General features: G+C 42.5%; 1 protein-coding gene across 15 annotated transcripts in view; it reads right to left on the bottom strand.

Moving 5' to 3' along the window:
- FNBP1 (formin binding protein 1) overlaps positions 1 to 12,466 on the bottom strand; it is a 97,754-nt gene extending 85,288 nt beyond the window's left edge. For 5 of the 15 annotated variants that reach the window (XM_074923745.1, XM_074923747.1, XM_074923750.1 and 2 more), the window contains exon 1: positions 12,191 to 12,466. In XM_074923745.1, coding sequence (XP_074779846.1) covers positions 12,191 to 12,214 — 24 coding nt within the window. In that variant the 5' untranslated portion in view covers positions 12,215 to 12,466. The remainder of the gene's footprint in view (positions 1 to 12,190) is intronic. The other 10 variants (XM_074923744.1, XM_074923751.1, XM_074923756.1 and 7 more) reach the window with 3 other exon arrangements.
- Positions 12,467 to 12,900: the final 434 nt, after the last annotated feature.

The raw sequence follows: 12,900 nt of genomic DNA, 5'->3' as shown, positions 1-12,900 counted from the left end.
AACCAGTAGGACCAAGGAAGTTTATGCTATGGAGTAGAATGCTCTGGCAGAGCATCTGCCAACTTCTACCAGGGACATTCACAAACATTGTTACAAAGAGTCACCCTAAAACATTCCAGCCTTTATAAAGTCCTCAGGCCTTCTGAATATATTTGTTCTCTTATGGGAAGGATCCCAATGTCCTGTAAAAGGAAGATTCCTGCTTTCCTGACTCTGTGTGCAGGCCGAGGGGGAACAAGACAAAGGAGCTAAGAACTAAGAGCAAGACTGAAGAAACCTTATGAGGTCTACCCCACGGGTTTTGTGTTTGTTTAGTACTCCTGTGTGTGACATCCGTAAGGATCAGTACTCGTATCCAACAAGGTTACTGATGCATCACAGTCAGTTCTTGCTTACAAGCACTTGATATACAGACTAAGGCTCAGTCATGTTTCATTCCTTGTCCAAGTTAATGAAAGGATTTCCAGAAAAGCTGAATACAACCATTTTTATCCTCAAGAAATGAATATGTAATTGTAGACTCTGTAAATGCACACAAGTAAACAGAATCTTAAAATTTTGAAAAATTAACACATAATACAGTATGCATAGGAACCAACATTTCCTCAGTAGTGACTGTTAAAAAAACAATGTATTTTCTGGCTTTAAGATGCTTAATTCTACCAATTTAATATTTGTGACCATATCTATTTTTGGAACGGCTACAGAACATATACACAAAGGAGAGAAAACAAGTTATAAATGAAATGCCATGAATAGAGCTATATAGTCCATGCATTGTTTTTTCTTTCCTTCCCTAAGAGGATCTAAGCATTAAGCACTGTACCACACAGAAAAGATGTTTTATAGTCTTCCTTTTTAAGGGTGATTTGTGCCTGCAGCTTTTTTCTTTCCGTTTTGGGTTCATCTTCTGATTATTTTCAAAATTCTCCTTATCCAAGAAAGCCTCCTGAAGTGCATTAGGGCTTACACATTGGTCCCAGACTGTTTAATTTAGCCCTAATACGTTGAGGAAGCTTCAGGATGGATTGTTGCTATTCTGATTAAGAAATCAATCTCACCCCCAGCTAGGAAGGTTAGATGAATGCTTTGTCCCCAGAGGGAAATCAATATTGCTCCACTGACCAGCAACTTCCAAACACTGCGTGCATCAATGTATCATGAAGAAAAAAGCACTTAATTCTTGCCTTCTAATTATAAAACACATTCTGAATTTCCACTGTTTTGACACCTGTATACTTGTTCAAGTCTTAATGTACGAATTCTAGATTTTTACTACTCTGTCCACATTCCACATTTTCTTTGTTTCCAGAGATTAACCCGCAAGCAAACCACAAAAGATAACTATACCAGGCCTACAATAGATTCAACATTCTAGTCCATATAAATTGCTCTACTCATATGCATGAAAACCACATGCATCACATGAAAGGTAAGAGCTTCTGATCTTTGTATGGACTACACTAATTTTGTGATGCTGTTCCTAACCATCAAGTACTTCAACTCAACTGCTAGTAACCAAGTGAAATATTTATATTTGTACTGTTTAGCTCAGCTAAGGCTTTTGTTAGCTGGAACAATTCAATGCACTCCCACAAACATTAAATGTTGGCACTATGATACGCAAGCTTTCTGTTCAAGACTAAGTATTTTCAAAGAGTGTCAACAACTATGCATAACCAGTCTCCAAAGACGCCTAAATTAGGTGCATGTGTTTCACAACAGCACATTTCTTGCAAAAATTGTCATCTTCAACGATTACAGCTTTCCCATTTCAAGATTGCTTCATGTGAATCATACCAAACCTCTGGAAAAGGAGCTTTCAACAATTTTATACATAATACAAGTATAAGGATGATGCAGAAAACAACCAGAGCAAAAATCACAATGCAAAAAACCACAACAACAAAAAAAAGAGCCCACAATGATCCAGAAGAGGAGGTGTAGAGGTGCTCACAGTTCACATTGTGCTTTACCAGGAATGGATGCATGCTTCTACCCTCCCAGGGTTGTTTCCTGGGCTACTTCGCTGCATGTCAGAAGACTGGATGTAGCCACATAGCCAGAGGAACATTACTTTGTCTTTATAAATAGAGCTGGAACCCAGCTATACCCCCCCCCCCCCCCCTCCATTCCAAAAATAAGGCTGTAAATCCCCAGGGCACTGATGTAAATAGGAACCGAGTCACACATGTCATGTGATATGCATTCTCATTACCTAAAGGATAGGCTGTGCATTTGCCTAGGTTACAATGTCGGTTTTCAGGTAAAGCATGTAACAATCTTTAAGCATCGAATGCCTTGATCACTGCGGGTATGCTGTCTGTCCTTCAGGAGATTGTAGCCGTTTGGATCAGCTGATGACAGTGCCTTTGAGCAAAGTAACAAAGTGGCTACCAACCAATATATACAGTACTGAAATGCTTGCTTTGGTTTTTTGCAGACCAAACCCAGAAGTAAAGCCATGCTACACAGTTTTTCAGCTTTTCCATGTTAAATTATGAACATATGTCAGAAAGCATCATCTATGAAACACAGATGTTTCACAATTCCAAAGAATTGTAAGGAAATAAAAGTTCCTGACCAGTACCTACAACCCTTTTCTCTCATCCTTTATTTTTAGGCTTTTCCAGTGACAACACATGAGCAAAAGTATCCTGGACAATTAGAATTGGAAGAGATGGGCAGGATTGGTGAACAATATTTATTTAGTTCTCTATCACAGCTCTCCTGGTTCATCCACTGACTGTTTTTGTTCTACTACAGCAAAACCTTAGTTACACATTCTTAATGAATGCCACTCCTGTAAGACCCACATTTGACAGATCAACAGCCCTCAAGAGTGCAAGAAATATTTCCCTTCCCCATTTAACTTTTGTTTGAGAAAACACACTTCCATTCACTCACTGCTGCATGCCAGTAATTTTTCTCCTTTTGTAAATACAAGATAAAAGTGTTAAAGCATGTACGTCTGCATAAGAAAAAGCATCATGCAGAGTGAAAAAAATTATCTAAAAGCATTTTAAACCTATTTGCTAAACAACTCCTCAAGGTTTTCTCCACAGAACAAGTGGATGAAAAACAGCAGTGGACACACTTCTGGATAAAGCTGTCATTTGGGGATGTGGTCAAATATTCTTCCACAGTGAGTAAAGATGCAAAATGCAACCACAGAAAACAACATACATACATTCAAACCAGTAAGTCAACTCTACTTAAATATTACATGGAAAAAGCCACATAAAAATAGCAATGCTACAAAGCCAAGCATGCAAAAGAGGACTGCTAGGTCCCTTCACTGCTTTTCTGTTTTACCTATCTAATCCTCATCCTTTGCTCCATGCTTCTTCCTTCCCCTTGTACACCCACTATACTTTCTCCCGATCCCATTAAACTCTTGACTTGCCGTTCCTAATGCACTAATCCCACTGCACATCCTGTCTGACCACAAGTCACAGTCCTACCCAGAGTTCAACCCTGCTCTTCATCCGAGCTGGTTCCTTGGGGTTTTTTTGTTTAAATTCCCTTTCTCCTCCTGAGCTCATTTTTCCTGTTTTCTCTTCGCAGTTAGTCCCAGTTGTCTCATTCTCCCCCAAGTTCGCTATCAGAACTGCCAATCTGAGTTGTCTCTCCTCCAATGACCCCATTGCCATAATTCTTGGCACTCCAATCACAGGAACAGGTCCTAGTTTCTCTAACTGGATTCTACTCTGATCTCTACTCCTTCTTTCCCACCATGTTTGATCTCTTGAATCAGCTAGTTCCTCTCTAACCACAGCCTCTCTTCCCCCATTCCTCACCCTCAGGTGAGTAATAACAAGAGAAGAACCAGTTTGCTACCATCAAGGAAGTGTAAGTGGTCAGACAGACCTTTAGCATGACTTGGTGCAACCATGCTTCTCATCCCCTCTCCCCCCCAAGCTCTAGCTCCACTTTCTGCCAACTCCCTGACCCACACTATTCTTCCTTAGTAACAGCCCAGACCCTACTCGTGCAGGACTGTCTTTCAGCCGGCTTCTTCCTCTGCACCACTGGGTGCCAACAAAGGAGTCCGAGAGCAGAAGCGGCTGCCTGACTCCACCCTGGCCTTGAGCAGACGTGGCATGGAGAGTCTGGCTGCACTTTAGCAAGGACCCGACTGAGGCACATTCAATTATTCTGTGGGTGACTGCATCATCTCACCCCACAAAAACCCCTCCAAGGCCAAAATGTACTCAGCACACACTGGAACTTCTGAAGACTTCAGCACTAATATCTTCACTGAGTACTTGCAAAGTGGTATTTTTCCAAAAACTTAAAAGTTTGCCTAATTTGGGCAGATTTTCTCAAGAACAGCAGAAGGCATATCCCTGTTCAACAGCTATTGTCTGCCAAATTTCAAAACCTTGCTCCAATGAATGGCAACATTACAGCCTTCCAAAACTGAAGAGGCATCATGTTTAGTATGTGCAAGACGCCAGCCCTGGTAACAACTGAATAATCCTGCCTAATCTGAAACACATAAAAAAAAAAAAAAGTGAGACAGGCACAAAAAACCACAAAACTGCAGTGTGAGAACTTGGGGGGGGGGGGGGGGAATCAAGCAGCAGCAAATAGATAACTTCAACAGAAAGTGTTAAATAATCTTCATAATAAGAGACACTAACTCAGTCTACAGTATAGGCTGAAACAAAGAAAACTGTCCAAGGCACCCAATAAGCAATTTCTCATAGTTAATCGGAGCTGAACTGAACCGATTGCAGGAGTCCAGTTAGTCAAAAGCAGTATTCTCAGTATCTCTGAAGGATGATCATTCTCCTGCCACATCGGTAATACTACTTTATTGGCATACCCACAGACTCAGTTCAATAAAAGTAAATTTTTTGAACTATACAATGAATAATTTACGAGATAAATTGTACTTGCTGTTCGCAGAGAAGTAAATCTAAACACTACAAACTATCCTTCCCCTTCAGGTAACAAATTCTACTAGCAGCACTGATACCAGCCTCACTAAAATGGTAGAAATCAAGGATTGGCTTTAAAACCTTTTAGGTACCAAGGAGAAACACTTGAAAAATACTAAGCAAGAGACAGTGAAGTGACACATTTAACATAAGAAACCCATGTTATTTCAGCTACAAGAAGAAGAATGATAATCTACTATGGCATTTCCTCAGGATTAGGGACTATCTGGATGACTTGGTAGCTCACTGGGGACCATCTTTCTAAAGCAGGCATTAATTCCTGAGAGACTCCGTTTCAAATTTTATTGCTTTACTGGGTTTCTGGGGGATTGCTATTGTTCTTTTGGTTGTTCTTCCAATTAGGTTGACTCTTCCCCAAATAAATTAAGGACAACATTGCAGCAGAATTGCTTCTTTGGGGCTTTACAGCATGCATGTCTGCTTCAGTGATCAGCAATGAACACTGAGCAATCAACATTTCATTCTTGCACTTTAACTGCACTGCTCTGTGCTGTAAGAAATCTAGAAATCCCATCTGCATTTTTTCCATTTTTAGATGAAAAAAGAAACATTTAATAATTCCAACAAGCCATGCTTAATAAACTGAGCTAAAAGAAATTACCTACCATCTTAATAAAGTAATCCAGCCAACACAGAGGCAAGGCAATCATGTAAAAATTCCAAAGGGATCCAAAACACCCCTACCAAACCTGCTTGAGAAGTAAAACTAAAACCATCGTATGCTGTATGTACCTGTGTGCATACATACAACACATATACTACTTTTTCCCATTTAGTATTTTAGAGGCAAAGCCACTGTTTGAAAAGGACAGACTGCACTCTGCCAAGAGACAACTGTTTTTTCCTCTCACCAACTGTTTAAAAAAAGTGAAATAGAAAAACAGAGTTTCTAGGGGTGGAAAGAGGAAGACAAGTTTCATCTGAAAAGCACACATACTGAAGGGGGAAGTTATTTTAAAATATTTATATGAACACTAAGGGAACTCAACAGAGCACTGGGTTTTGACGGCTGGATTGGATTCAATGCATAACCAATCTCAGAAGCATTATTTCAAACAGGATGAAAGTGAATTTCAAAAATTCATTAGCAGGTTACCTTTCCAGCAATCAACAAAGGCAATAAAGTAAAGCATCTTATTAAGTTACAGTGCAGTAGTGGCTCCTACTCTTCATGTGGAATATGGCTTTTGAAATTCGCTTTAAAAGAATGTTTCACAACATGAGTAACACTAATGAGCTGCAAAGAGTCCAGCAAAACATAGTCTCCTGTTTGACTGCCTTCCCATATGGTTCAAGAAAGCGGGGGATCCTGAGCAGCCACAATACAAATGGGGAGTCTGTGAATGGAAAAAAAAAAAAAAAAATTCTACAGTCTTGACTCACACTGAAAGATCATAAATCCCCCATTCTTTAATGAATAGGTAGGAAATACAAGAATGGGTCGGTGACAATGTTACAGAAAATCTCTTTCTTAAAGCAAAGCAGAATTGTAAACAAAATTACTCAGACATTCATACACTGAATACCCAGCAACTCCTTCAGAAACTAGAACGGAGTCTTTCTACTCCTGGAAGAGGAGTGCCTGGAAGTACGGAGGAGTGTAGGCAGGGATCTCACACATAACCCCACTCTCCTACCAACCAGCTCCTTGAGCAGCAGGGGAGTTCCCACACAGCACATCTTCAGGTTTTGAAACCAACTACTTTCAAACTAATGAAAAGGACCACGATAGCATCAATTTTAAAACGTACATCCTTACAGGCTGCAGCAGCCCGAACCACCATCATGCGATGGGCAAATGCACAAGAGGCGTGTCCTGCAGAATTACGATACTGTGTAATGATTCAACTTCTATAAACAATTTCTCACTCAGTAATCTGCATATACAGGTTGACCACTTAAAACAGCGAGATCCACTCTGAAATACGAAGATATTAATGTCAGACAATTTTGCTACCTCAAAACTGTCCAAATAACTCTGCAGAATAATTAACTAATGAAAAGCGTATTTTGCTTTGAAGTGCCCATCTCCAGCACTCTGTATACAACTTTTACTAAGAGCCTTAGAATAACCAAGTCAAAATTATAAATATGATGCCTTTATTCCTCACCTTAGTTGTTTGGGGTTTTTTTCCCTGCCAACCTCTCACTGTATTTGCTTTTAGGCTGCCTTACTCTGGGAGTATATTTTTTGTAGGTGAAATTCCAACCTTTCTGAAATATACCGAAGTTTTAACGTGCTACTAAATAGAAAACAAGATTCTACTAAATACAAAGAGACAGAGCTCAGAGATACATAGCTCTGCCTCTCAAGAGTTGTCTGAATGATGCCAAGTAAGTTTCAACAATTCACAGCCAATTTACAATAAAACACACTTTTCAGAAGAGCGTTTGCCATCACTACAAAAGATTCTTCTAAGCTGCAAACAATTCATCCACCCACCTTTGAAGGTCAGGCCCATTACCTTATATAATGGAAAGCTCAACTCGTAATCAGAGTTAACTTGTGATTTAGCATGCAAGACTAAATACTTATCTGTGTCCTTGTCCCATCAGAAACCAGCTCCTTTCTTTTCAGTCTTGGAGAGCAACAGTTAACACCCAAACCCAAAGAACTGGCAGGGGGTAGGAGGTGTGAAAATGGGATGGGTGGGATGACACACACAGATTTCTATTGTACTCAACTATAGTGGTGCATACACTCAAACTAGATGTGGGCTTAAGAAAAGAATCAATATATCAAACCTAGACTCAGCTCTGCAGATCCTCTGACAGGGAACAAGCTGACAAGAACAGAGCCATCATTTAAGATCACATTTGACTACTGTGCCCAGATAACACCACTATGTAATGCCACCAAGGTCAAAAGCACCTAGGTACTCCAGAGGGTTTCCAAATGTGAGTCACCACTATATGCAACACCCATACATTATGAATACTCTTGAAGAACAATCCTGCAGCCAAACAAATTTAAGAAACGCAGGATTACAGCTGTTGAAACACAAGTACTGAAGGAGGAAATGATTTATTAGTTACAGAGAGCAAGTGGAGCTTTCCTGTTCTGAGTTGCACCTATGTTTCATTCTCTGACAATGAGGATGTAGTTAGGATAACATGGTCTACAAGAATCCCACCTGCTTTAATACTGTGAAATAAGAAATTTCTATTACTGAAAATAGTAATTTTCTAAATCATAACAGGTTTAGAGACAATTCACGTTTATAAGTGGAATTAACTTTATACGGTAAATATAACAAAAACCGTATTTTTTTATACTAAAGCATACTGGAACACACTACAAAAGGCTCTGTCCCCAAAGTATCAGTCACATGAGGAGTTGGCCAATAGAGCCCCTTGCGTAAGGATGGCAAATTAAGTTCTTTGGAAATACAGAATATTGACCTTCTCACAGGCTAAAAGGACAGTGACAGCTATTAGCAGACATCCAGCTTTTCACAAAGGTCAAAGAAAAATTTAGTTAAATCACCTTCCTCCCCAGTCTTTTATTAAATTTTTACATTGAATGTGGAAAAAATACAACAACAAACCCACTGTGTCTGCAACTCTGAAACAGTCGTAACAAAAAAATGAATCTTCCCACATTTAATCGCTTTACCACTTGCACTTGCCATGTGGTGACAGTGTTATGAAGAGACAGTTTTTCCTGGACCACTTAACCACAAATTTATACATAGCTCCCCCAAACTACATACTGTACCAAAACTCATTACCAAGAAACTTAATTCCCTTCAATACACCAACCATGCAGCCGCAGCCTTTTCCACTCAAAAGACAAGGACCAGAGTCAGTTTTACTGTTAGCTGTGTAATTCCTACCACTTGCTTCAAGTGCTTCATATCACACAAAAGGACATTGGTGGGAAGTGTGGCACACACTAACATTTTACTCACTAAAGCACGCTCCAGAATAGCTGTATGTGCCATGCTCTATGCTCTTCCCCATTACACAAGAGAGGAGAAGAGTCAAAAAGAACCGAGTATACTTTTACCCAAACTGTACTTGACTGAAAGTACAAGCTGGTTCTGTACACCAGTACACATAATCTTTCCTCACCACTTAGCCAAGTATTTAGTTGCCAATTTCAAGAACTGGCCATGAAATAAGTATCTCTTACACCTCCTACCTGTTAGCCCTTAATACCACTCTTAAACTGGGGTGAAAACTAAAAGGGTTTCGTCCTATGATTCTACTTTATCCTTCAGCCACTGCTTCTTCCTCCAGCTCCTGAATGTTTCAAGTATAATGAGCAGAAAGACTTCTGCTGGGGTTGGGTAGGCTGACAAACCACAGAGCAACCGCTGTCTTGTACAGTGTGCTTACACACAGGGTACTCGCAGATGGCTACAGGAGACGTTCAGGTTTTCCTTCTTAACGCTGGATTGCTCAGAGACCCCAAATGGTCTCATTATCCCAAGCATTTAGTCTCATACATGAGAGAAATGCTGCATTAGTACCCCTAATAATTCTGCTGGTTATGGGTCCATTCACACTCACGGGGCCAATCTTAAGATTAAAAACTCAAAAGTCTAGATTCTAATGAAATAGCAATAGCAACTTCGGAATAGGATTTGCACAGAATACACTCACATCACAGCACAACGCTAAAGTCTGTCTTGGGAATAATTTATGTGTTGCCGAAGGTATTTTATTGCTTCTGAAGTATAAAGCTTTCTGCAACCAGGTTTTGGTTTGGTTTGGTCGTGTGTCCCCCGTCCCCCCCCCCCAGGAATGAACAGAAATTCTACATATATCGATGCACATTAATATTCTACATGCTCTAAAGAACAAGCTCGATTTTACTTCTCCTTTGCTACATTTAAAGGGGTGAATCATGAACACGCATTCAGTCTGGTAGATCAGCACATCAGAGGTGGTGGGTATAAGTCAAGCCTGATCAAACAACACTATATCTTTCTAGCAATTTCAAATTTCTAAACTAGGGTTGAAAACACTTGCCTCAACTTTTCAGTCCATCAAATGGTTGCATCAAATCATACAGAACTCACATCAAAAGCAAGCATTAAGCATGTGTTGTTTACAACACCTGTTCCTAAATACCCACTCCCTTACTACTAAAAACCAAAGTTCTAAGGTAAAGGGAAGTTTAATTTTGTTTAAACAAAAAGCATGCCATGATCAACAAAAGGAGGTAGGATATATTCAATACAGGTTGTTTGTGTGGCTTCCTTTCCCAGTGAAAGGGACAAGATGGAGAGAGAAATCAGTGTTCTGGCCTAAATACCTAGAACACTAGAAACCAATGCGTTACCAAAGCTCTGCACAGTTTAAAATAAAGCAACTCCTCCCAATTTTCTACCTAGCATCATTTAATCTGTTGGTCCAACCCTTTTCCTTGGTAACCTGCCACACTTCTCAGAGTTACTCCATTGAAGACATGAAAAATAATACTTTGATCCTGCTGAACGCAATAATTTCACCAACAAAATTTTCAGGAGAAAAATAAAAATGTTACAAAAGCAGTTCGGAACTGTTACAGAAGACGAATATATGACTGCACAACACCTGCAAAATTACACAGAACAGAAATAACTATTTACAAGCACTACTCTGCTACTACTGTTCTTGTCCAGAATCATATCTCAGTATCACTTGCACACTTCTAAGAATGCTAAAATCTATCTCGAGACCTCAGAATTTATTTTCCCGTGTCATAATTGTTATACTAACTCTAAACTCCACTCAAACTATCTCATCTCCACCCAAAGCATCCAAGATGCAGAAAAAGAAGGCAACTGCAGATTTTCCCAGAAACAGTCCCCATGCAGCAGAGCTGTTTATTTATTGATGAAGCAACACAGCATCACCACAATATTACATCAGTATGTATCACCTTTCTTTCTCTGGAATATACAAACATACCATAATAACCTCTCAATAAGCATTTGCTCCCTAATTTAATGTCTAGTTCTAACCAGATCTAGTTATAACGCGACTACAATGTCACAGCAAAACGGGATGCTTACTTAACTGTCTGTCAGAACAGGCCAGTAATGCATCCAGAAAGGACAATTAGCACATCTAAAATAACTAATTCAATACAGAGACAGTTGAAAAGCTTAGATATGTTTACTCCCGCTGGTTACTAGCCACAACCCAATGACTACAGGAGGGAAAACCTGCAGTGCTTTGCAACCCAGACGACCCTCTGCCACTCATTCTTGACTTCTTCATTCAAAACACCATTTCCGTTTTCCTCTTCCCCCCCCCCCCCCTCCCGAACACAGATTTGTCCAAAGATGTTTAATGTCCCACCATTAAATTACCAAGCTTGCACCGTCTCCTGCCCACTACTACAAGCCCTCAATAACAGGTTTTGCTCCATGCTCCACCATCACGCTGCAAACATGGCTGCATCATGTCCTCTTTGTGACTGAATATGTATCTCTCTTCTGCCTTTCAAGACTTCTTTTATCTGCCTACCCTTATTTTCCCAGATGAGCAAGGACCATTTCAAATCGCTGTTATCCACTTCTCCTTCCTTTTAACAGTTTGATATTTTCCACTAATGTTCCACTGTAAACCAAATGCATTTATACTTTCCAGGTTCACTTCAAAAACAATCAAGGAGGCTTTATACATTGAAACCCTCCTCACCATTAAAACGTACTTATTCATGAACAGAAAACTCTTCTAATAAAAACCTCCGTCCTTCAAAACAAGCGTGGAGAGAGAGAAACGCCTCAGCAGCAGCGAAAGGAAATTTTATCATCTGGCTTTTCTTCCCCGCAGCTCCCTCTCCTGAAATTGGACCCCCTCGGATATAAATCCACCTCGGAGCCTCTCCCCCAGCCTCCTGCAGAAGCCACACAAACATCCACCCCAGTCATTGCCTGAAAACCTCCCTCCGCTCTAGAACCGCCGTCGCTTTTTGTGCTGTTGAGCGGGTTTTTTGGTTGATTTTTTTTTCCATTTTACTGAAGAAAATAAATAAAACTATTAAGTCTCCCCTGGGATTTCCCTGCGGACTATACGTAAAAGTTTGGAGAAAGAGGCGGAGGGAGACCCCCCCGGAGAGAGCAGCCCGCGGGCAGAGCTCCCCCGCCGTGCCCCGCACAGCGGAGCCCCGGCCCCTCCGCACGGACCGTTATGACACGGGGCGGCCGCGGCGCCCCGCAGTAACCGCCGCAACGGCGTCCCCGCCGCCTCCCCCGTCCCCCCTGCCCGGCCTCCGCCTCACTCACCCACAGCTCCGTGCCCCAGCTCATGGCTCCGCCGCGCCGCCGAGGGCCGGCGCTGAGGGGCGGGCGGGGGGCGCTCGGGGTCTCGCTGTCCCCTGGCTGGGCTTCCTTCCCCTTCGCTCCCCGCACACGGATGGCCGGGCCCCGGCAGGGCGAGGCGGGGCGGGGGAAGAAGGTGCGGAGAGGAGCGGGACGGGGCCGAGCGCTGCTCACCGCCGCTCCCGCCTCATCGCGCCGCAAAATGGCCCGAGCGGCGCCGCGCGGGGAGGCGGTGGCGGAGCCGGGGGGGGGCGAGTGACAGCTCCGGCGCACTGCGCAGGCGCGGCCCACCGCGGGGGGGGGCGAGGGGGCGGCCGGCACCGCGCAGGCGCAGCCGCCGGTCAGCGCGGACACGGACACGGTCCCCGCTGGCACCGACCCCGGCCCCCCCAAACACCCCCGGGGGGTCCCCCCGCACGCAGAGCGGCGCGGCGGGCGGCCTCAGGCCGCTGCGAGCCCTCGGCAGGGCGAGGTGGGCGCTCCCCGGCCGGAGGGCAGCGCTGGCAGTGACCCCCCCCCCGCCCTCAGGTGTCCCCCATCTCTTACCGCCCTCTCCCCGAGCGAGGCGGGGTGGGGACTTTTGGTGATTTTTTTTAATTTATTTTTTTTTTTTTTAAGCAAATATTCCGATTTTGAGCGTTTGGAAGGGGGAGCAACCGCCCTAGAGAAAAAGG

This window comes from Athene noctua, chromosome 20, assembly GCF_965140245.1.
Source record: "Athene noctua chromosome 20, bAthNoc1.hap1.1, whole genome shotgun sequence".
NCBI classification, from domain to species: domain Eukaryota; kingdom Metazoa; phylum Chordata; class Aves; order Strigiformes; family Strigidae; genus Athene; species Athene noctua.
The sequence above is the reverse complement of the archived record's forward strand: the minus strand, read 5'-3'. Positions and strand labels throughout refer to the sequence as shown.